The sequence below is a fragment of the Sarcophilus harrisii genome, chromosome 1 (assembly GCF_902635505.1).
Source record: "Sarcophilus harrisii chromosome 1, mSarHar1.11, whole genome shotgun sequence".
Classification (NCBI taxonomy): domain Eukaryota; kingdom Metazoa; phylum Chordata; class Mammalia; order Dasyuromorphia; family Dasyuridae; genus Sarcophilus; species Sarcophilus harrisii.
In genome coordinates, this window is record NC_045426.1 from 259,829,957 (window position 1) to 259,853,138 (window position 23,182).

General features: G+C 36.3%; 1 protein-coding gene across 2 annotated transcripts in view; it reads right to left on the bottom strand.

Annotated features, from left to right (window-relative positions):
* Positions 1 to 23,182, bottom strand: part of AMZ1 (archaelysin family metallopeptidase 1) — a 49,365-nt gene that overhangs the window by 3,632 nt on the left and 22,551 nt on the right. For both annotated transcript variants that reach the window (XM_003761539.4, XM_031941085.1), the window contains exons 4-6: positions 17,432 to 17,560; positions 16,422 to 16,582; positions 14,649 to 14,825 (exon numbers count right to left, since the gene is read on the bottom strand). In XM_003761539.4, coding sequence (XP_003761587.1) covers positions 14,649 to 14,825; positions 16,422 to 16,582; positions 17,432 to 17,560 — 467 coding nt within the window. The remainder of the gene's footprint in view (positions 1 to 14,648; positions 14,826 to 16,421; positions 16,583 to 17,431; positions 17,561 to 23,182) is intronic.

The following is a 23,182-nucleotide window of genomic DNA, read 5'->3' on the forward strand; positions in this document are numbered from 1 at the left end:
ACCCTGTCTTGTTTTCCTCCCTTCTTCTAGGTTTCTTGATCTTCCTCTGAAGTAACTTTTCTCTCTTTGAAACCACTTACCCAATGCCTAAATATCAGTAGTATTTGAGGCAAATACTCTGAATCAGTCAGTCAATAAACATTGGCTATTATAGGCAATGGCTAGAAAAAACATTAATGGAGGAGACTATGCAAACAAATGTGTTCAAACAATATATATGTAAAATAAATTGGAAATAATCAGCAGAGGAAAAGCACTAAAATTAAGGAATATTGGGAAAACCCTCTTATAAAAGGTGGAACTTTTAAATGGGACTTGAAGAAAACAGGAAACAGAGATGAGGAAGAAGAGCATTCCAGAAATTTGATGTGTTCTTTTTTTTTAATTTTATGGAATAAAAAAAGCATTTCCATAATATAGTCCCATAAAAATGATGATTGTACATGAAACTGCAAAGCTACCATGCACAACTTGCTATTCCTTTCAAATACACAACAAAATTACCATACAAATTTATTTTTTCTTCCCTTCTCCCCTGGGGAAGCTACCATTAGACACACACACACACACACATATATATATATGTATATATATATATATATATATAATTATTCTACACATACTTCTGCTTATCAATTTCTTCTCTGGATGCTAATAATATCTTTCTTCATATGTCTTTTAGAATTATTTTGAGTATTTATAACAGACAAAATAACTTATTTGCTCAAAATCATTTTTAATATTACTATTATTTACACAATGTTCTCTTGGTTCTGCTCTTTTTGCACTTCATTATTTCATGCAATCTTTCCATGTTTTTCTCAGACCATTGAGGTCATTATTTCTCATATCATAGCAATATTCCATCACAATCATATACCATGACTTGTTTAGCCATTCCCCAATTGACAGGTATCCCTTCAATTTCTTGGCCATCACCAAGACAACTACTATAAACATTTTAAAACATATTCTTTTCCTTTTTCTCTAATCTCTTAATTGATAAATTTAATGATTTTTTTCTCAGTCCTTATCCCTCTTGACTTCCCTACAACTTTTGACACTGTTCATCATCCCCTTCTTGATATTCTCTCCTCTCTGAGTTTTTCCTGACCCTATTCTCTTCTAGTTATTTTCCTACCTATCTGATCATTCCTGTCTCTTATAGTGGATCTTCATTCAGCTCATACTTACTAGCAGGGGTCAAGCCCTATTCCCGACCCTCTTCCCTTACTCTGTATTATTTCACTTGATGATCTCATCAGCAACCACAATTTCAATTCTCATCTCTATGCATACAACTCTCAAACTTACTTAACTTCCCTGCTGACTTCCAGTTTCACATCTCCAACAGCTTTGATTCTGTGGTCCCCTAACTTGGAGGGGAGGGGAGTCTTCTGTTCTAACAATAAGTCAGTAATCCTAAATCTTCTTGCTTTGGAATCTGCCTCAGGAAACTTTTGAGATACCTCACGACACCAGTCTGGGACCCCAAACTTTTGGGTCCCCCTTCCCAACCTCAACAGTTTTACAATTGAACTGGATGTCCCAAAGACATCTTAAACTCAAGATGGTCAAAACTGAATTCATTATTTTCCTCCCAAAGTTCTCTGTCCTTCCCAACTACTATGGAAGCAACCACCACCTTCCCAGTGGGAGCAACCACACTCCCAATCTAGGTATCATCTTCCCCTCCTCCCTTCCACCTCTCCCCACATCCAGTCTACTGCCAGGATCTGTTGATTTTACCTTTCTCTCACATATATCCTCTTCTCTCCTCTGACACTGTCACCACCCTGATGCAGGCTCGCATCACCCTGAACTACTGCAATGGACTGTGAGGTGGTCTCCTTGCTGGAAGACTTCCCACTGCAATCCTTTTCCCACTCAGCTGTCCAAGTGATCTTCCTAAAGAACATGCATGATCATATCATGCCTATAATAAATTCTGGTAGTTCCCTGTTGCTTCAGGATCAAACATAAAATCCCCTGTTTGATTTGTAAATCCCTTCATAATCTAGCCCCTTACCACCTTTCCAGTCTTGTTACACCCCCTACTGTCCCCCACGTTTTCTGTGAACCAATAATACTAACCTCCTTGCTGTTGCTCACACAGCCAATTTCATGAGCTGTCTCCCCTGCCTCGAACACTCTCGCTCTTCCCCTCTCCCTCTTAGCTCCCCCTCGCTTCTCTCAAATCTCAGCTTGCTCCCCCTGCAAGGATCCGGTCCTCCTCAACTTAGTGCCTTCTATCTGTTGATTTTTTTCCAGTTATCCTGCCAATATCTTGTTTGTGTACAGATGTTGGGATGCTGTCTCTCCCATTACACTGTGAGGCAAAATAGTCTTTTGCCCATCTCTGTATCTCCAGCTTTAAGCACAGTGCCTGGCACATAATAAGCCTTGGCTAAATGTGAATCCTCATAAATAAAAATGGACTCTCATTGAATTTCTTTCATTGGCAGGATTATCTTAACCCCCATAGTTACTGTATACAATCTTAAGGCCAAGTTTTAAACGTCAATCCTCAAGGTTATTTTGTATCCTATAAAAGGTCTCCCCTATTTCCTGTTAATCACAAATTCTGCTAGGGAACTTATGGCACGTTTCCTCTTATTAAATGTGAGTTCTTTAAGAGCTTTGTCATAATGAAGCTAATCCTCTTGAATGGAAGATGGTTTTAAGGCCATGAATTCATTACAGATCACTCTATGCATTCTTGATTTCTCGAACTTCATCACTTCTCCCCTATCCCTTCTCTCTTCTCTCCTTAAGAGGGCATGTTATAGATATTTCTAGTAGACAGTGACAGACCCAAATTTCAGAGTTTTTTTGCATTACACTGGAGGTTCCTTAAAGCCAAAAATTGCATATGATTGACCTTTTTATATTTCACCAGTCAATTAACCTAGAGTTCTGCATATAGTAGACACTTCATAAATTTTACAACTTTACAACATTATCTGAGTTTCCCTGAGAGTATTTTGATAACAGTCATTGTAAACACAGGAAAGAAAGGAATATTAGGGGGCTATCCATTGTTTTACAGATGAGAAAACTGAAGCTCACAGAAGTAAGATACCCAAATAAAAGTAGAAATAGGACACTGAGCAGAGTTGTGTATCTGACCTTTCTTTCTGCTCAATGGTTGGGGACAAGAGTAACATGAAAACATTTCTTGGATGAGAGATTGACCCTCAAATGAAATCTTCATAAAACTGCCTTTTAAACTTTTCTGTTTATATATAAAAATCTCTGGGGCTTGTCATCTCCCTAGGTTTCTTCAGTGAAATCAGCTGGGGACCCTGTTGACAAAATGTTCTGCCTAAGTTATTCACTTTTATCTTCAAAATCTTCCACTGGCTCTATTTCCTCTGCTTTTTAAGTTCTAATCTTCCTTAGGGCGAGCAAATATAATAAAGATGACAATATTACCTAAACTAATCTATTTATTTAGCGCTATACCAATCAGACTCCCAAAAAACTATTTTAATGACCTAGAAAAAATAACAACAAAGTTCATATGGAAAAACAAAAGGTCAAGAATTTCAAGGGAATTAATGAAAAAAAAAATCAAATGAAGGTGGCTTAGCTGTACCAGATCTAAAATTATATTATAGAGCAGCAGTTACCAAAACTATTTAGTATTGGCTAAGGAATAGATTAGTTGATCAGTGGAATAGACTAGGTTCAAGGGATAAAACAGTCAACAAATATAGCAACCTAGTCTTTGACAAACCCAAAGACCCCAGCTTTTGGGATAAGAACTTACTGTTTGATAAAAATTGCTGGGAAAATTGGAAACTAATATGGCAGAAACTAGGCATTGATCCATACTTAACGACATACCAAGATAAGGTCAAAATGGGTTCATGACCTAGGCATAAAGAATGAAATTATTAATAAATTAGAGGAACACAGGATAGTTTACCTCTCAGACCTGTGGAAGGGAAGGTCTTATGACCAAAGCAGAACTAGAGATCATTACTGATCACAAAATACAAAATTTCGATTATACCAAACTGAAAAGTTTTGTACAAACAAAACTAATGCAGACAAGATTAGAAGGGAAGCAATAAATTGGGAAAATATTTTTACAGTCAAAGGTTCTGATAAAGGCCTCATTTCCAAAATATATAGAGAATTAACTCTAATTTATAAAAATCAAGCCATTCTCCAGTTGAAAATGGTCAAAGGATATGAACAGACAATTCTCAGATGAAGAAATTGAAACTATTTCTAGTCATATGAAAAGATGCTTCAAGTCATTATTAATCAGAGAAATGCAAATTAAGACAACTCTAAGATACCACTACACACCTGTCAGATTGGCTAAGATGACAGGAAAAAATAATGATGATTCTTGGAGGGGATGCGGAAAACTGGGACATTGATGCATTGTTGGTGGAGTTGTAAACTAATCCAACCATTTTGGAGAGTAGTTTGGAACTATACTCAAAAAGTTATCAAACTGTGCATACCCTTTGATCCAGCAGTGTTACTACTGGGATTATATCCCAAAGAGATTATAAAGAAGGGAAAGGGACCTGTATGTGCACGAATGTTTGTGGCAGCCCTTTTGTAGTGGCTAAAACTGGAAACTGAATGGATGTCCATCAGTTGGAGAATGGCTGAATAAATTGTGGTATATGAATATTATGGAATATTACTGTTCTGTAAGAAATGACCAACAGGATGATTTCAGAAAGGCCTGGAGAGACTTACACGAACTGATGCTGAGTGAAATGAGCAGGACCAGGAGATCATTATATACTTCAACAACAATACTATATGATGACCAGTTCTGATGGACCAGGCCATCCTCAGCAACAAGATCAACCAAATCATTTCTAATGGAGCAGTAATGAACTGAACCAGCTATGCCCAGAAAAAGAACTCTGGGAGATGACTAAAAACCATTACATTGAATTCCCAATCCCTATAATTATGCACACCTGCATTATTGATTTCCTTCACAAGCTAATTGTACAATATTTCAGAGTCTGATTCTTTTTGTACAGCAAAATAACGTTTTGGTCATGTATACTTATTGTGTATCTAAGTTATATTTTAATATATTTAACATCTACTGGTCATCCTGCCATCTAGGGGAGGGGATGGGGGGGTAAGAGGTGAAAAATTGGAACAAGAGGTTTGGCAATTGTTAAATGCTGTAAAGTTACCCATGTATATATCCTGTAAATAAAAGGCTATTAAATTTAAAAAAAAAAAAAAAAAAAAAAGTTCTAATCTTCCTACTTAAAAAAAAAAAAATTCTGACTTTAGTTCCAATATTTCCTTACCTCTATGAAGCAATGGAAAGAAAGAGCTTTGAATATGGAGTCTGAGAATATAGTTTCAAATTCTAGCTCTGTTCATTACTACCTGTGTGAATTTGTGCAGGCCACTCAATTTCAGAACCTCAGTTTGCTCATCTGTAAATTGAGATGTTTGGACCAAATAGCCTCTGAAGGCCTGAAACTCTGGTTCCAAATCTAGGATTTTATGACATTCTCAAACTACCCTCTTAGCTTTCTCCTTTGTCAACAAACTTCTTTAAAAAGTATACTTCTTACCTCCATTACTTCATCATTTATTCCTCAAATACCTATAATCTGGATTCCATCTCCTACCATAGTACTACTGTCCCAAAGGTCACAAGGGACTTCCTAAATCCAATGGATTTCTTCTTTGGTCCTTTTTTATAATAATAATGGCTAGCATTTCTATAGCTTAAGGTTTGCAAAGTACTTAATGTTATCTAATCTGATCCTCTAATCTGTTCTGTGGTGTAGACACTAAGAAAAAGAGAAATGGAGATTAAGTTAGTGCCTCTGGCCACATGGCTAGTTAAGTGTCTGAAACTGCATACCACACAACCTAGCTGCCTCCTCGATTTCCCTGTAGTATTTTACCATGTTGACAACTCTCCAATTAGACTTTCATTAGCACTTTTCCTTCCTCTCTCCTTCAGTGATACCTTTTCTTTATAAATGCTGACCATTTCCAAAAGTTCTCTTCTCCATGTACCTTTCATTTCCAAAGGTTCTCTTCTCCATATGATTGGGACTCATGGAGGTTCCTTAATGGAGTTCAGGGGAGGTAGACTTGAAAAGCAATTATCCCAGCACTTCTTGAGCAAGAAAGTGGCTCTGTCCCTTCATGTTCCACAAGCTGCCCTCCTTGTATCTCCCATTATTCTTTGTGCCTAGACTGGCAAATTAATTAATACTTTTGGTCCCTCAGTATTTGGCAACTGTGTTCCCTACTCTATAGCACTAAATTCAGATGAAAGACCCTGACATGGACTTGGCAAATGGTGGCAAATGGCCAACTTGGCAGCTATGTGCAGGAGAGCTACTCTTAGGGCACCTAAGCTGGACTCTGAAGAAAACTAGGGCTTCTATATAAAGAGAGAAGGAGTTCATTCTAGACTTGTGAATGAAAAAGAAGGAATTGGAAGGTCAGGTACAGGGAATAGTTAGCTGGTCAGTTGGCCTGAAACAAAGAATGTATAAAGGAAAATAAAATGAAATAGAATTGGAAAGGTAGGTGAGAACTAGTTTATAGATGGCCTTCAACACCCAGGTGATGAGTTTATTTATATTTTATCCTAGAAGCAACAGGGAGCCACTGATGATTTTTTTTAACTAAGGAGATGGATAAATTTTAGTTGCTGTTACTCTGGTATTTTAGGAATAGCAATGGCAGCTGTGTGGAAGACTGAATGCAGAGAGAGAAAAAGAGGCTTAGGACCAGTTAGAAGACTGCAACAGTCCAGAAAAAAGGGCTGGATGTGGTTAGGTGACCGAGGGTCTGGGCTGTATGAATGGGGGAAAGAGGACAGATTCAAGAGATGTCAAGGAGCTAAAATTGTCAAGATTTGGCTGGTGGTCAAGCCTTGTTTAGCCAGTGAAGGAGCAGGAAGAGGCAAACATGAATCTAAACTTATGAGCATGAGTGATTAGAAAGATAGGAGCAGGATTTTATTTTGGACATGCAAGCACATACACAAACAAACACACACGTAGATGAAAAGATAGATGCATCATTAACAGAGATGGGGAAGTTTGGAGGAGCTATGGATTTAGGAGGAAATATGTTCCATTTGAGATATTAATAGACCATTAGGATAAAAACATGCAGCAGGTTGTAAGTAACTCAGGATAGGATCTCAGAGAAAGACTAGACCTAGATACGTAGATTTGAACTCTAAGACATAGAACAGATGACTGGACCCTTGGAAACTGATGAGACCATAAGAAATATTCACTAGTATTTATAAGCATTTTAAAATTTGCAGAGCACTTTATGTGTGTTATCTCATTTCTTCCTCACAACAACCCTGTGAATTGAATGCTAGTATTAACCCCATTTTACAAATAAGGAAACTGAGGCACAGACAGGTTAAGTGACACTTACCACAGTGACACAGTTATTATCTGAGGCAGTATTTGAACTCAGCTCTTCCTGATTCTAACATTCTATCCCATATGCTGTCCACTTAGCCAACTAGCTGAGAGAGGAAGATCTAAGAAGATAAGAGTCTTGGAGAATGGCCACATTTAATGAATGGGAGGAAGAGGATAATCCAAAATAAATAAATAAGGAGAAAGAGCAGTCAGACAGAAAGGCAAATCAGAAGAGAAAAATGTTACAAAACCCAAGAGAGAAAAGTGGCCAGGAGTGGTGATAAATAGTATTAAAAGCTACAGAGAAGCCAAGCAAGGAAGAAGGGGGGAAAACCCAGTGAATTTAAATTATTTATTCATTTATTTATCTTGTGAGGCAGTTGGGGTTGGTTAAGTGACTTGCCCAGGGTCACATAGCTAGTGTTAAGTGTCTGAAACCAAATATGAATTCAGTTCCTCCTGACTCCAAGGCTAGTACTCTATTCACTGAGCCATCCAGTTGCCCTGGCCATTGAATTCACTAGTGAAAAAATTGCTGCCTCCAGAAAAGAGATGAGATAGACCAACATCCTAACACCCTATATTAAGTCGAAATGGGTTCATGATTTAGATATAAAGGTTGATACTATAAGCAAATTAGAAAAATAAGGGATAGTTTAGCTGTTAGATCTTTGGAGAAGGGATGAATTTGTGATCAAACAAGAAATAGAAAGCATTATGAAATGCAAAATAGATAATTTTGATTACATTAAATTTAAAAAGTTTTGCACAAACAAAACCAATAGGGCCAAAATTAAAAGAAAAACAGAAAGCTGAAAACAATTTTTATAGATGATGTTTCTGACAAAAACCATTTATAAAACAGAGAGAAATGACTCAAATTTATAAGAATACAAGTCATTCCCAAGATGATAAATGGTCAAAGGATATGAATAAACAATTTTCAGATGAAGAAGTTAAAGCTATCTATAATCACATAAAAAAAATTCTAAACTACTATTGATTAGAGAAATACAAATTAAAACAATTCTGAGGTATCACCTCACATCTTTAAGATTGATGGGAAAAGATAATGTTAAATGTTGGATGGGATGTGGGAAAACTGGGACACCAATGCATTGTTGGTGGAGTTGTGAACTGATCCAGCCATTCTGGAGAGCAATTTGAAATTATGCCCAAAGGGCAATAAAACTGTGCATAGCCTTTGATCCAGCATTTAGAGATCATAAAACAAGAGGAAAGGGCCCACATGTGCAAAAATGTTTGCAGTAGCTCTTTTTGAGGTGGCAAGAAACTGGAAACTGAGTGGATGTCCATTAGTTGGGGATTGGCTGAATAAATTATGGTATATAAATGTAATGAAATATTGTTTTACAAGAAATAATGAGATATAATATAAATAATGAGAAATAAGAAATATTTAACATGGATTGGTCATCTTGCCATCTAGGGGAGAGAGGGGAAAAATTGGAACAAAAGTTTGGCAGTTGTCAATGCTGTAAAATTACTCATGCATATAACTTGTAAATAAAAAGCTATTAAAATTTAAAAAGACATAATGAGCAAGCTGATTTCAGAAAAGCCTGGAAAGACTTACATTCATATTACTGAATGCAGTGAGCAGAGCCAAGAGAACACTGTACACAGTAACAAGAAGATTGTGTGATGATCAGCTGTGATAGATTTAGCTCTTCTCAGCAATACAATGAATGATCCAGGACAATTCCAACAGACATGGGATGCAGAATTCCATTCACATCCAAAGAGAGAACCGAGGAGACTGAATGTAGAGGGAAGCATAATTTTTTCACCTTTTTTTTTTTTTTGGTTTGTTTTCTTTTTCTTTCTCATGGTTTTTCTTTTTCTGATTTTTCTTTCATAACATGATAAACATGGAAATATGTTTAAAATGACAATACATATAACATCAGATTGCTTGCTGTGTTAGAGAGAGGAGAGGTAAGGGAAGAGGAAGAAAAAATTTGGAACTCAAAGACTTACAAAAGTGAATGTTAAAAACTATTTTTACATGTAATTGGAAAAATAAAATACTATTAAGGGAAAAAAAAATAGAAAAGAGAATAGAAAATGTTTTTCCCTCCCTTCTTTGCAGAGGTGTCTGAGGTGGGGTGGGGAAGAGTTCTGGAAATGTGGGTATCCTACATTGTATATCCTGTCAATTCATTTGGTGTGTTGGTTAGTCTTGCTAAACTGCTTCTTACCTCTTCTTTCTTATTTATTGTTACAAAGAATTTCTCAGTGGATATGGGAGGGAAGAAAAATGTAGTCAGTTATGAAAGTGATATAAAATAAAAGTTATAAATAAAAATGTTTGAGAGATCATTGGGAAACATGGAGAGCACATTTTCAGTCAAGTGGTAAAGATGGAAACTAGATCACAAGGAACTGAGAAATATTATTATTATTGGGAAGTGTAGAAATAGAAGAGGTCTAGGAAAAAGATACAGGATGATAGCTGAGGGAATAATAAGATCAAGTCATGGTTTTGTAAGGATGGAAGAACCTAGGTTTGTATATAAGCATCCTTCCCCACTGCCATTGTGGGCAAACTTCCTGATCCAATGAAGGTTCAGAGTTGTGAAGCCCTGTCCCTCAGTTAGCAATTGAGCTTATACTGGGTCATGATAAATGATCTTTATCCACTTCTACTATCAGCTCTCTGTAGATGAAGCCCTAACCTTTTCTAAATTTCAATCCTTCATGTCCATCAGTTGGAGAATGGCTGAATAAATTGTGGTATATGAATATTATGGAATATTATTGTTCTGTAAGAAATGACCAACAGGATGATTTCAGAAAGGCCTGGAGGGACTTACACGAACTGATGCTGAGTGAAATGAGCAGGACCAGGAGATCATTATATACTTCAACAACAATACTATATGATGACCAGTTCTGATGGATCAGGCCATCCTCAGCAACGAGATCAACCAAATCATTTCCAATGGAGCAGTAATGAACTGAACCAGCTATGCCCAGAAAAAGAACTCTGGGAGATGACTAAAAAACCATTACATTGAATTCCCAATACCTATATTTATGCCCACATGCATTTTTTATTTTCTTCACAGGCTAATTGTACAATATTTCAGAGTCTGATTCTTTTTGTACAGCAAAATAACGTTTTGGTCATGTATACTTATTGTGTATCTAATTTATATTTTAATGTACTTAACATCTACTGGTCATCCTGCCATCTGGGGGAGGGGGTGGGGGGTAAGAGGTGAAAAAATGGAACACGAGGTTTGGCAATTGTTAATGCTGTAAAGTTACCCATGCATATATCCTGTAAATAAAAGGCTATTAAATAAAAAAAAATAAAATAAAAAAAATAAAAAATAAAAAAATAAATTTCAATCCTTCATTCATAGCTTCCTGGACTTTTCCCACTTATAAAATAGAAATAGAATTCTTATTCTAGTTACCTCAAAGAACCTTCATGAAGACACTCTTAAGTTATAGAGCACTATATAAATATGAAATGCTAAAACTGTTATTTTTATTTTCTTTGTTGTTCATTTACTTTAGTCCTGTCCCCACATTTAGGGTTTTCTTGACAGAGATACTGGAGTGGTTTGCCATTTCCTTTTCCAGTTCATTTTACAGATGAGGAACTGAGGCAAATAGGGTGAAGTGACTTGCCAAAGTCACACAGCTAGGCAAGTGTCTGAGGCTGGATTTGAACTCATGAGTCTTCCTGACACCAGGTACAACTTTCTATCCACTGCATTACCTAGCTACTTCATTCCTTTTCTGTCCACACTCAAATCTATTCTATATACTATTGCCAATAGAATATAATTAATATATACTAAGTAAGATATTCTTAATTTGGGATTTGAGAACTTGGTTTTTAAATATTATAACTAAATGTTAATATAATTATGTTTTATTTATTACCCAGTATTTTATGTTTTTACTAATATTGTGCTGAGAAGGGATCAATAGGCTTCACCAGATTTCCAAAAAAATCATGCTACAAAAAAGGTTAAAAGCTAATGGTCCTAAAATATCCCTTAATAAAAAGTCACTTTTGACAAAAATTGCTAGGAAAATTGGAAATTAGTATGGCAGAAACTATGCATTGACTCATACCTAATATCCTATATCAAGATAAGGTCAAAATGGGTTCATGATTTAGACAAATGATAGTATAAGCAAATTAGAAGAGCAAAGGATAGTCTACCTCTCACATCCGTGGAGAAGGAAGGAATTTGTGGCCAAAGAAGAACTAGAGTACATTATGGAATTCAAAATGGATAATTTTGATCACATTAAGTTAAAAAGGTTTTATACAAACAAAACCAATGCAGATAAGATTAGAAGGGAAGCAGTAAACTATGAAAAAAAAATTTTACAACCAAAAATTCTAATAAAGGTCTCATTTCTAAAATATATAGAAAACAGACTCAAATTTATAAGACTACAAGCCATTCTCCAGTTGTTAAATGATCAAAAGATATGAACAGACAAATTTCAGATGAAGAAATTGAAACCTTTTCTAAGTCATATGAAAAAATGATCTAAATCACTATTGATTAGAGAAATGCAAATTAAGACAACTCTGAGGTACATCTCTCAGATTTACTAAAATGACAGGAAAAGATAATGATGAATGTTGGAGGGGATGTGGGAAAACTGGAACATGATACATTGTTGGTGGAGTTGTGAATTGATCAATCCATTTTGGAGAGTAAGATGGAACTATGCCCAAAGGGCTATCAAACTGTACATACCCTTTGATCCAGCAATGTCTCTATTGGCTGCATATTCCAGAGAGATCATAAAAAAAGGAAAAAGATCCACATGTGCAAAAATGTTTGTAGCAGCCCTTTTTGTAATGGCAAGGAAACTGAATGGATGCCCATTAGTTGGAGAATGGCTGCATAAGTTATGGTATATGAATATTATGGAATATTGTTGTTCTACAAGAAATGATCAGCAGGATGATTTCAGAGAGACCTGGAGAGACTTAACTTTACTTAAATGAAGTGAGTAGAACCAAGAGAATATGGTTCACAGCAACAAGATTATACAATGATTAATTCTGAAAGATGTGGCTAGTTCCAATGGTTGTGTGATAGAGTGAGCCATCTGCACTCAGAGAGGACTGTTGGAACTGAGTGTGGACTTTGACATAGTATTTTCACTTTTTTATTGTTGTTTGCTTGCATTTCTTTGTGATTTTTTTTTCTCATTTTTCTTGTGCAAATTGTGGAAATATGTGTAGAAGGATTGTACATGTTTAACATGTATTTGATTACTTGCCATCTAGGGGCAGGGGTGAGGGGAAGAGAAGGTGAAAAAATCTGGAACATAACATTTTGCAAGGGTGAACGTTGAAAAATATCTATGTATATGTTTTGAAAATAAAAAACTTTAAAAAAAATAAAGTGTCCCTTGATTGCACCCATACTCTGTCATTACCAAAATTTGCCTTGTTCCAGACAAACTAGGCTATTGGCCATTCCTCATACCTATCTTCTCCCCCATGTATGGACATTGCTTTCTATTCTTCCTTCCTCACCCTACAATTTCCACCTCACCTACAATTTCAAAATTCTACTTATCCTTTAAGATTCAGCATGCATCATCCCTTCCACAAAGCTTTCCTCGATCACATCTGATAAAAATATTTCTCTTCTCTGAACTTCTCAGCCTGGCCTTGAAAGTATCATCTCTTATAGTATTTATAATATACAGGTATGGAATGAATTACATGAAATGTTGAAGTGTTTTGAGCCTTTTCTGAAGAAATAAATTGGTGTTATTCTCACTGAAGATTATCTCCATGAGAACATCTTTCCTCTTGACCTAGTGTTTGGGAGTAGGCTGGTCTATCAAGTGAAATCATAAAAATGGCATCAGACCAATTTGCTCTTCTCCCCTGGGAAAATCAAGTCACTGACAGTTCTGAGGTGGGGACCCGAAATCTATTTATTCTCACCTTTGGCCTAGGAGAGTCCCTTGAATGTTAATGCTGCCATCACTTTGATATATAGGTTCTGAAAGTACTGCTGAGGTGCCAGGTTACAAAGGAATACCAATACCCATTATAGGGTAGGATGGTCATGAGTGTCTCAGAAAATTACCCTGGCCGAAACAAGACTACTTTGACCTTGTGATATCATCCAGACAGGGGACTTACCAGCCATTCAGCTTTTCAGCATGTTCTCCAGCCTCTATTTCCTGGGGAAAAGCCTCCTCTAGACATTCCTGGCTGAGTAGATTAGCTCAGAACTTCCATCTGACCTTAAAGTCATGAGGCTAAATCTTCTGAATCATGTATATGTATACGCATATCTGCTAATTATCCAGTTTGTGGATTATCTAACGATTCTCCTCATTTGCTTTTTTGCTAACTATCTTATATAAGAGCATATTCCTTCCCTGAGAAAATGGGCAGGAGCTAGAAGAGAAGCCGAATCTCAAATATACCCATTTTGATTTTTGTGAGTAACCTGGTATAAAGTAAGGTAGGCAGTACTATTGGCTAAAATGGGCGTCGAGGAATGATCTGCCGATTTCTGGCTTTCTTTCTGTTCGCAGACATAAAAAGGGCCCTTGAGTTCTTGCATTGGGTTGGAATGTCCTCCCTCAGCATCTCAGTTTCTCAGAATCCCTATATTCCTTCCAGTCTCAATTCAAATGCTACCTCCTCTGTGGGGAATTATTCCCTATTTTGCTAGTGCTTTCCCCCACATAACACCTTTTAGCTAACAATAGCTAACATTTAGGTTCTACATGGGGAGCTAGGTGGCAGAGTGAATGGAATGCTAGACCTGAGACTCAGGAAAATCTGAGTTCAGATGTAAACATCAGACACTTACTCAGATCAGGTCACTTAAACTCTGCTCGTCTTAATCCACTGGAGACAGAATTGGAAAACCATTCCAGTATCTTTGCCAAGAAAAACCCATGGACTGGGTCTGGTGGCTGTAGTCCATGGGAGTCATGAATCATTGGACACAACTGAACAACAACAAAAAATATGATAACAATAACTGTATATCTATGTCATGTAAGATATATATTCTAAATTGCAGGGAAGCAAATCCATGTTCACCTGTGAGCTTTGTGTGGGTAAGAACCGATGTTAAGTGTCTTCATGGAGTACATGGTGCACTCATGGAGCCAATGGGCTTGTTCCCCCTTCTTCTTGCTCCCTCTTTTAATTTTCATTTCCTAATGGGCACCAAGAGTGCCATCACTCACCTTGTATCGCTCAATGAGCTTGAATCCAATGAAATGCTGCAGCTTCCGGAGGCAGATCGGACAAAGGTCCAGGGGCCGGAGGAGGGCCTCGTCCAAACTCAGGACTCCCTGCATGATGCAGCTCAGCCAGCGGCAATTTCCCAAGCCAATCAGGTGGCAGATTTCATGACATGTGACCTATTACAAAAATTTAGACTGTCCTTAGCCTAGTTTGGGAAGAAAACACTCATCCATAATTATCCATGTTCATCTATTTCCTACTTTCTCTCCATCTCAGTCAATTAGCTTATGATTTCTCCACTCTAGAAGGTAGCAATCCATCCCTCTTGAGGAAAGAGACCCACATATCCTGTCTATTCTTCCATTAAAATAAACATTTTTTGAGGACCTTCCTTTGGTGATATGACTGGCAGTATTTCATGTGAAATAGAAGAATTGGTATGCCATAAATGTTTAACAACCAGCATTGTGAAAACAGGTCATACTTCTAAATTTAATCTATATTAGCATTTTCTTCGTAACTTTTTTAATTCTAGACAATCAGCCAAGCAACAAATGAAGCTCTTCTTTGTAATGTTTGCCAATTTCTGAAGTGTAAATATTCCCACTAAAAATTCAACAATCAGTCTTTGGTTTGATTTGGCTCTGGCATGCGCCTGATTAGAAGGATGTCAAAATATATAGGGTATGTCAGGTGACACTAACAATCTCTTATTCACTGCAGCATCTGAAGTTAGTTCCTGCAGCAGACAATGAGCCTCATTCATTCATCTATTTCATTCAGCCAAAATGTTTTAAGTCTTGCTCCATGTAATTCTTGGTTATCAAAACCCGTGATTGTAGGCCATAACCCTGCACCAACCCTTAGAGGTTGTCCCCACGTCTGGACTGGCTGCTGGATTAAGACCAAGAGAAATCCCTGAATAGATTCCAAGGAGAGAAGGAATTCACCGGAGACTTCTAGTTCTGTCTTGTTTTGTTTGATTTGGGCTGGTTTGGCTTTTTTTTTTTTTTTTTTTTTTTTTGGTGGGGAGGAGGGGGTAGTAAGGGAGAGATTCCAGCTTGATTAACTCAGAATTAAGGAAGCTATTTAATCCCACATGCTTGAAGAACACCCAGAGCAGCTGGAACCCTCAAAGACTCTCAGATTCATTTACACTCTCTGTAAAGACTACATCTTCCCCCAAACTGGCCTCCCTAATCTTTACAATCACAATTTAAACTTTATCCACACCCTATTATATGTGTGAGTTGTCCCTTCAGCCAATAAAACACTTAATACTAATTAGGAAGCTATTTCTTTTTTGCTCTTTTTAAAATTATTATTATTAATGCTTTTTATTTTCAAAACATATGCATGGATAATTTTTCAACACTGATCCTTACATAGCCCTGTGTTCCAAATGTTCCCCTCCTTCCCCCCACTCCCTCCCCTAGATGTTTGCTCTTTATTTTTGGAAGGGACTAGACCCTGTGATTTTATCAATGTAAGGAACTTCTAGGTGATGAATTTCTTCTACCAATTCAAACCGGTATCTTCTCTGCCTGGAGCACTGAGAAATTAAGACATTTCCCACATCACATAGCCAGTACAGGTCAGAAAGCAAGTTTTCCAGCCTCCAAGGCCATCTCTCTATTCATCATGGCACACTGCCTCTCAGGACCCATTTCTCAGGAATTGTGTGATAGCAGACATCTGAAATGGCTTTGAAGCTTCAATTTGGCCCCAAGTAAACAACAAGGTCTGTCTTCTAACCTGTCCTGTCCACATACCTTGCAGCATTGGACCATCTCCAGAATGCTGAAGAATAATGTCCGATTTCTGTCCTTCAGAGTTATCTCAGGCACCCTCAGGGTGATATCTGATATCTCCTCAGCCCCTGGAGTCTGGCAGAAGTCAGCTGAAAACCTGGCAAAGCTGCATATTCCTACTTCTGAGGAAAGGAAAGAATACCAAAATGAGTTTTAGGAATTAAAGGGTTAAGACTGGAATGGGGAAATTAAGAGGCCTGGGGAATCGGACTCATCCTAGAACTGTAAGCTCTTCCCTAAAGTGATAAAGTGGTCTCAGAAATCTTTCATCAAGAAACACCCACATTCTGTCCCGTTTATCACTGTGGTGTTCGCTGGGCAATGAGTCAGACTTTTTCAGCTTGTGACTTTCTTCCCCAGCTGTAATATAGCCTTGAAAAGAGCCATTTCTCCCAGAAAGTGACTTTTCTCTGAATTTTGGGTTGTCAGTAACAGAAACTATTTTCATTCATCACCTGTATGATCTCATTAGGAAAGGCAGACAATTGATTATTTTTAAATGGAAAAATGTTTGTAGTATCATACATTTAGAGTTAAAAGGAAACTTAGAGGCCCTCAGACACAACCCTGCATTTTACAGATGAGGAAACTAAGGTTAATCAAAATTCAGTGATTTACCCAGGATCACACAGCTAGAAAAGTGTCTAAAATTTGAACTCAAGTTTTCTTAGCCCAAGACCACCATTCTAACGTAGCTGGTATTTATAAATCCGTGTCTACAGAAATTCTTTTCCTCCTTCCTCCCTAAGCATGATTAATTGAGGGTTTTTCCTATATTCTTCCCATTTCTTCCCCTACTGAAAAAAAAAAAAGACATCAAACTTGAGCTCTTATGATTCCTGTAAGATGTCTTCTATTTTATGTTCTCTAACTAACACCCAAGAATTGTCTTTTCCTGCATTAGTCTTTCAATGGAAAGGCTCCCCCCAAATTTCTCTCCTGGATAGAAGGTATCAGGAACCAGATCTCACCTTGTCCTGGAAGGGATTTGCCAAAAGTGAAGCTCCAGGTTTCACAGGGATACAGGTCCATGAGGGTGAGGCCCAGTACACACAGGGCATCTACAGGTTTATTGTTTTTCAGGAAAGTCAAAATGCTATCTAGTAATGGAATACAAAAAGGAGGGGGTTCTTACTGTGGAAACCAGACAAGGTGTCAGACGACAGACTTAGTAAGTATACTCAAATATTATGCCATGACATACATAGTCTTAGATTAAGTCACTTAATTTCTCAGTTTCCCTGGGCACCAACAATAATGGTTAGATTGCCATACTTTTAGTTTCAGGTCTCTGTTTCCCTTTCCTTCACAACTCAAGCAACTGTTCCTCCTCGAGATCTGGCAGATTGCTGCCCCTACTCTGAGCAGCTAGGGCAACCCTCAGTTTTCTCTTTCTGATCTAAATATGCAAGATGTTGGAATTTGTAAAAAATAATTTGCAGTCAGCATCTGAGTACACAGGGGGAAAAGAAAAAGTTTCTGAATCTGAATTCTGAAAAATATTCTTAATTTCCTGGATTCTGATTCACAATAATCTGAAACCTAGCTGAACAGGAATAGCTTCTGGTTTTGAGTGAATTATCTAACCTTCATAATGGATTCACAGATTTATATATGTGAATGATAGAATGAACAATCTCTGTGATTCCAGAAATAACACAAAAAGAAACAACTCTGAAAGACCTCAGAACTACTCTTACCAAAGCAGAGATCAACTGTGATTTAAAAGGCAGATGATAAAACATATCTGCCAGTCTTGGCAAAAAGGTGATAAACTAAAGGTAAAGAATGAGACATTCATTTGATCTGTTCTGCGTGACTATGCTTAGCTGTAAGACAAGGAGCAGTGAATTAGGGGTTAGTCACATATATGAAGGTGAGAATATATATCAAGCTATCCAATAAGAAATTATTGTGATTCCCACTCTACAACTGCATAAAATGTCATCCAGCAGCCACAGGCAATAGGAAAGTGGAGCAACAGCAAAACCAGAACTAGCTCTGACAAACATGTCTCCCAGCAAGGCCAGAGAAAGACTGAGAAAAAGGGACCACCTTCCGTGAACCAAAGTGTACTGTAAGAATTCAGGTGACTTAGTCTAAGACCAAGAAAGGCTGAAAACTGGAAGAAAATGTAAGCTAACTGATGTAAAAAAGAAATAATTGGTCTGAAAAATAAGTCAAGAAGATGTAATTTAAGAATAACTGGACTACAGAAAACCAGATTAAAAAAAAAAAAAAGTTTGAATACAAAATTTCAAAAAATCATAAATGAAAGCTATTCACATCTATTAGAATTAGAGGGCAAAGTGTATGAATCTTTAATTCAATAGAAGACTTTCAAATACTTCTAATGAAAAGATTAAAGCTGAATAAGAAATCTAAACTATAAACATAAGAATGTTTAAACAGTAGGAAGGAGCTGAATAATGATGTAGTGCTAACATTCTAATAAAGGAAGAAAAAACAAGTATTACTTCAGAATCTCAATGTCTTCAAAGGGTGTTAAATAAGAAAAACACATGTTCTAAGGAGTTCTAAGAATAGTTCTATTCTAAGAGGAAAAGAAAAATGAGGATAAAAGTAGGAATATACTGGTATAGAAAGAAAGAAAGCATAGAACATGTAATTAAGATAGAAGATTAAAAAAGCATTGAGGAATGGGTGGGATAAGTTAGCATCAGATGGACCTCACTTCTCTGAAACAGAAAAAAAAGGTTGAACACACAACCTTCATCAAATGTAGAAATCCATCAAATTTAATAGGAAAACAAGTGAGGATAGGTGGATTAGAGAATACGGGGTTAAAAAGAAGGATAATACTACAGTTCCAAGAAGGAACTGCAAAATCACATGCAAAACAAACTAACTGGAATTAAAAATTGAATGGATGCCCGTCAATTGAGAAATGGCTGTATAAGTTATGATATATGAATGTGATGGAATATTATTGTTCTATAAGAAATAATGAGTAGGCTGGTTTCAGAAAGGCCTGGAGAGACTTACATGTGCTGATGCTGAGTGAAGTGAGCAGAACCAGGAGAACATTGTACATAGTAACAGCAAGATTATGTGATGATCAACTATGACAAACTTAGCTTTTCTCAGCAATATAGTGATCCAAGGCAATTCCAATAAACTTGGGATGGAAAATGCCATCTGCATTCAGAGAGAGAAATATGGAGACTGATTGTGTATTGAAGCATACTTTTTTAAACCTTTTTTTTTTTTTTTTTTTGGCTTTTTCTTTCTTGTGGTTTTTCCCTTTTGGTCTGATTTTTTTGACAATATAATTAATATGGAAATATGTTTAAAATTATTGTGACATGTTTAATCTATATCAGATTGCTTGCTGTCTTGGAGAGGGGAGAGAGAAGGGAAGGAGAGAAAAAAATTGGAATTCAAAATCTTGCAAAAATAAATGTTGAAAATTATCTTTACATGTAATTGGAAAAATAAAATACTATTAAATCAAAAAATAATGCCATAGTGATATTACAGCTGATGGCATCATGTACTGGTAGAATTCATTGCTTTAAAAAAAAAAACTACACACACAACTTTCTGGTCAATTGGGGAATTTGATTTTTTAATACATGTTTATAACAAAGGCTTTGTTTTTATTCCTTTCTCTCAAGAGATAGAGGAAATGAACATGTGAAAATAAAATTTAATTAAAAGAAAAATATATTAAAAGAACAGGGGAAAGAAAAGCAAAGAAGTAGAATCTAAGGAGATACCCATCAGTTGAGGAATGATTGGACAAATTGGGGTAGTGATTGAAAGTACAATGGAATGTTACTACACCCTACGAAATAATAAAAGAGATGATTACAGAGAATCCTAAGTAGTAGGAATTGGCACAAAGTGAAGTGAAACCAAAGTGAACCAGGAAAAAGAATCTGTTTAAAGACAGCAGTGTTGTAAAGAAAAACATCTTTAAGAATCTGATCAATAAACTAACCAACCATTTCTCTATGAGACAGACATGTGATGAAGCCTCTAATTCCAGTCAGAGAGATGATGATTTCAAGGTACAAAAGGAAATATACATTTCTGGATATGACCATCCTGTGAATTTCTTTTGTCATAAGTGTGTTTTTCTTTTTTACTTTTTTTTGTTATTGCTAGAAGAGGAAGACAAAGGGACAGGTAAACAGGGAGATGTGAATCTTAATGCAAAAAAAAAAAAAAAAAAAGCCATTTAAACATTTTTTAAATGAACATAACCAAGTTCAGAAAGTAAACAATTTAGAAAGTAATGGGTAGAAATTTGTTATATATAAATAAGCCATATGAAATAAAGATTTACAGTTGCATTTACAAATTTCTTTTTCTCTTCTATTGTGCATATATGGAAATGTTCTTTTTGCTGTTTAAGTAAGGAATAAAAAATAGTAGGAATACCAATAAATAATCTTCAAATGGACAAGAATAAAAGAAATAAAAACATTACCAAAAAAGTCATTTTGTTACTATCTTGTTATATGTATGTATATAGAACATATGTATATGTATATATAGTTTATTTTTCAAAAAACTTTGTGAGTTCTCAATGTCCTATACAAATTTTCTTCTTTGAATACTTAAATGTTTGTTGATGATTATGAAGTTCACATTTAAAAATGCAAAAAAATTTTTAAAAATTTTTATCCCATAACTTTCCAAATATCAGACAGATCTGAGTGTCTCTGTTTTTATTTTTGTTTTTAGTCTTCAACCCCTCTTCCTCTAGTAAAAGAGTTTGGATCAAGACAGCAGAAGCTATCCTAAGAAAACAAATTCTCCTCCCCATTACTAGTGAAAAGAAATCTTTAAATTTGGGTAGTGGTATATGATTATAGGACATCTTTGCTCAGTGGTTTCTCCCTAGCCTTAGTCAAGAAAAGAGGAATTATTTCTCCAGAAGGTCCAATTTTCTTCTTTCATTAAAAAAAAAAAAAAAAAAAATCCCTTCCTCTTCTATATTTCTGGGATGATGATGATAACTGGAGGAGGAGGAGGAAGAGGATTATGATGATGATGGTAACTGACCTCTAGGTAGTCCTTTAACATTTGCAAAATGCTTTATATACATTAACTCATTTAAACCTTAATAGCATCTTTGTGAAGTCCTATTGATATTAACTTTATTTTACAGATGAGGTAACTGAGGTTTAGAGAAAAGAGGGGATTTGCTCATACCCAAGAAATATCTGAGACAGTATTCAAAGTTAGATCTTTCTAAAATTCCAAACTCCTAATGTTGGAGTAAAATGAAATTGTAGAGGGCCAGGAGGTAAGATTCCATTCCAGGTTTTGAGTCTTACAGTAATTTGGCTCACCAAAATTCCTTTATTGAAATAGCAGAGAATGCTTGTCAATATAATAAATTAATAACTCCAACAGTGGCGGTGGAACTAGAGCTGGAACATGAACAGAGCTTTCATGGAAGGGTGCCCACTTAGATATGCATGTACAATTCAGGTAAGTGGAGAATTAAATTATAAAAAGTAAGGATAAAGTGGGAAAAAAGGTGATCATCAACATGCACTTTATCACTGGAAATAATTTAGCATTAGAAATAGTTTATCCAAAACTAATGCAGACAAGATTAGAAGGGAACCAATAAACTGGGAAAATATTTTTACACACAAAGGTTCTGATAAAGGCCTCATTTCCAAAATATATAGAGAATTAACTCTAATTTATAAAAAATCAAGCCATTCTCCAATTGAAAAATGGTCAAAGGATATGAACAGACAATTCTCAGATGAAGAAATTGAAACTATTTCTAGTCATATGAAAAGATGCTCCAAGTCATTATTAATAAGAGAAATGCAAATTAAGACAACTCTAAGATACCACTACACACCTGTCAGATTGGCAAAATGACAGGAAAAAATGATGATGATTGTTGGAGGGGATGCGGGAAAACTGGGACATTGATGCATTGTTGGTGGAGTTGTGAACGAATCCAACCATTATGGAGAGTAGTTTGGAACTATGCTCAAAAAGTTATCAAACTGTGCATACCCTTTGATCCAGCAGTGTTACTACTGGGATTATATCCCAAAGAGATTATAAAGAAGGGAAAGGGACCTGTATGTGCACGAATGTTTGTGGCAGCCCTTTTTGTAGTGGCTAGAAACTGGAAACTGAATGGATGTCCATCAGTTGGAGAATGGCTGAATAAATTGTGGTATATGAATATTATGGAATATTACTGTTCTGTAAGAAATGACCAACAGGATGATTTCAGAAAGGCCTGGAGAGACTTACACGAACTGATGCTGAGTGAAATGAGCAGGACCAGGAGATCATTATATACTTCAACAACAATACTATATGATGACCAGTTCTGATGGACCAGGCCATCCTCAGCAACGAGATCAACCAAATCATTTCCAATGGAGCAGTAATGAACTGAACCAGCTATGCCCAGAGAAAGAACTCTGGGAGATGACTAAAAACCATTACATTGAATTCCCAATCCCTATATTTATGCCCACCTGCATTTTTTATTTCCTTCACAAGCTAATTGTACAATATTTCAGAGTCTGATTCTTTTTGTACAGCAAAATAACGTTTTGGTCATGTATACTTATTGTGTATCTAATTTATATTTTAATGTACTTAACATCTACTGGTCATCCTGCCATCTGGGGGAGAGGGTGGGGGGTAAGAGGTGAAAAATTGGAACAAGAGGTTTAGCAATTGTTAATGCTATAAAGTTACCCATG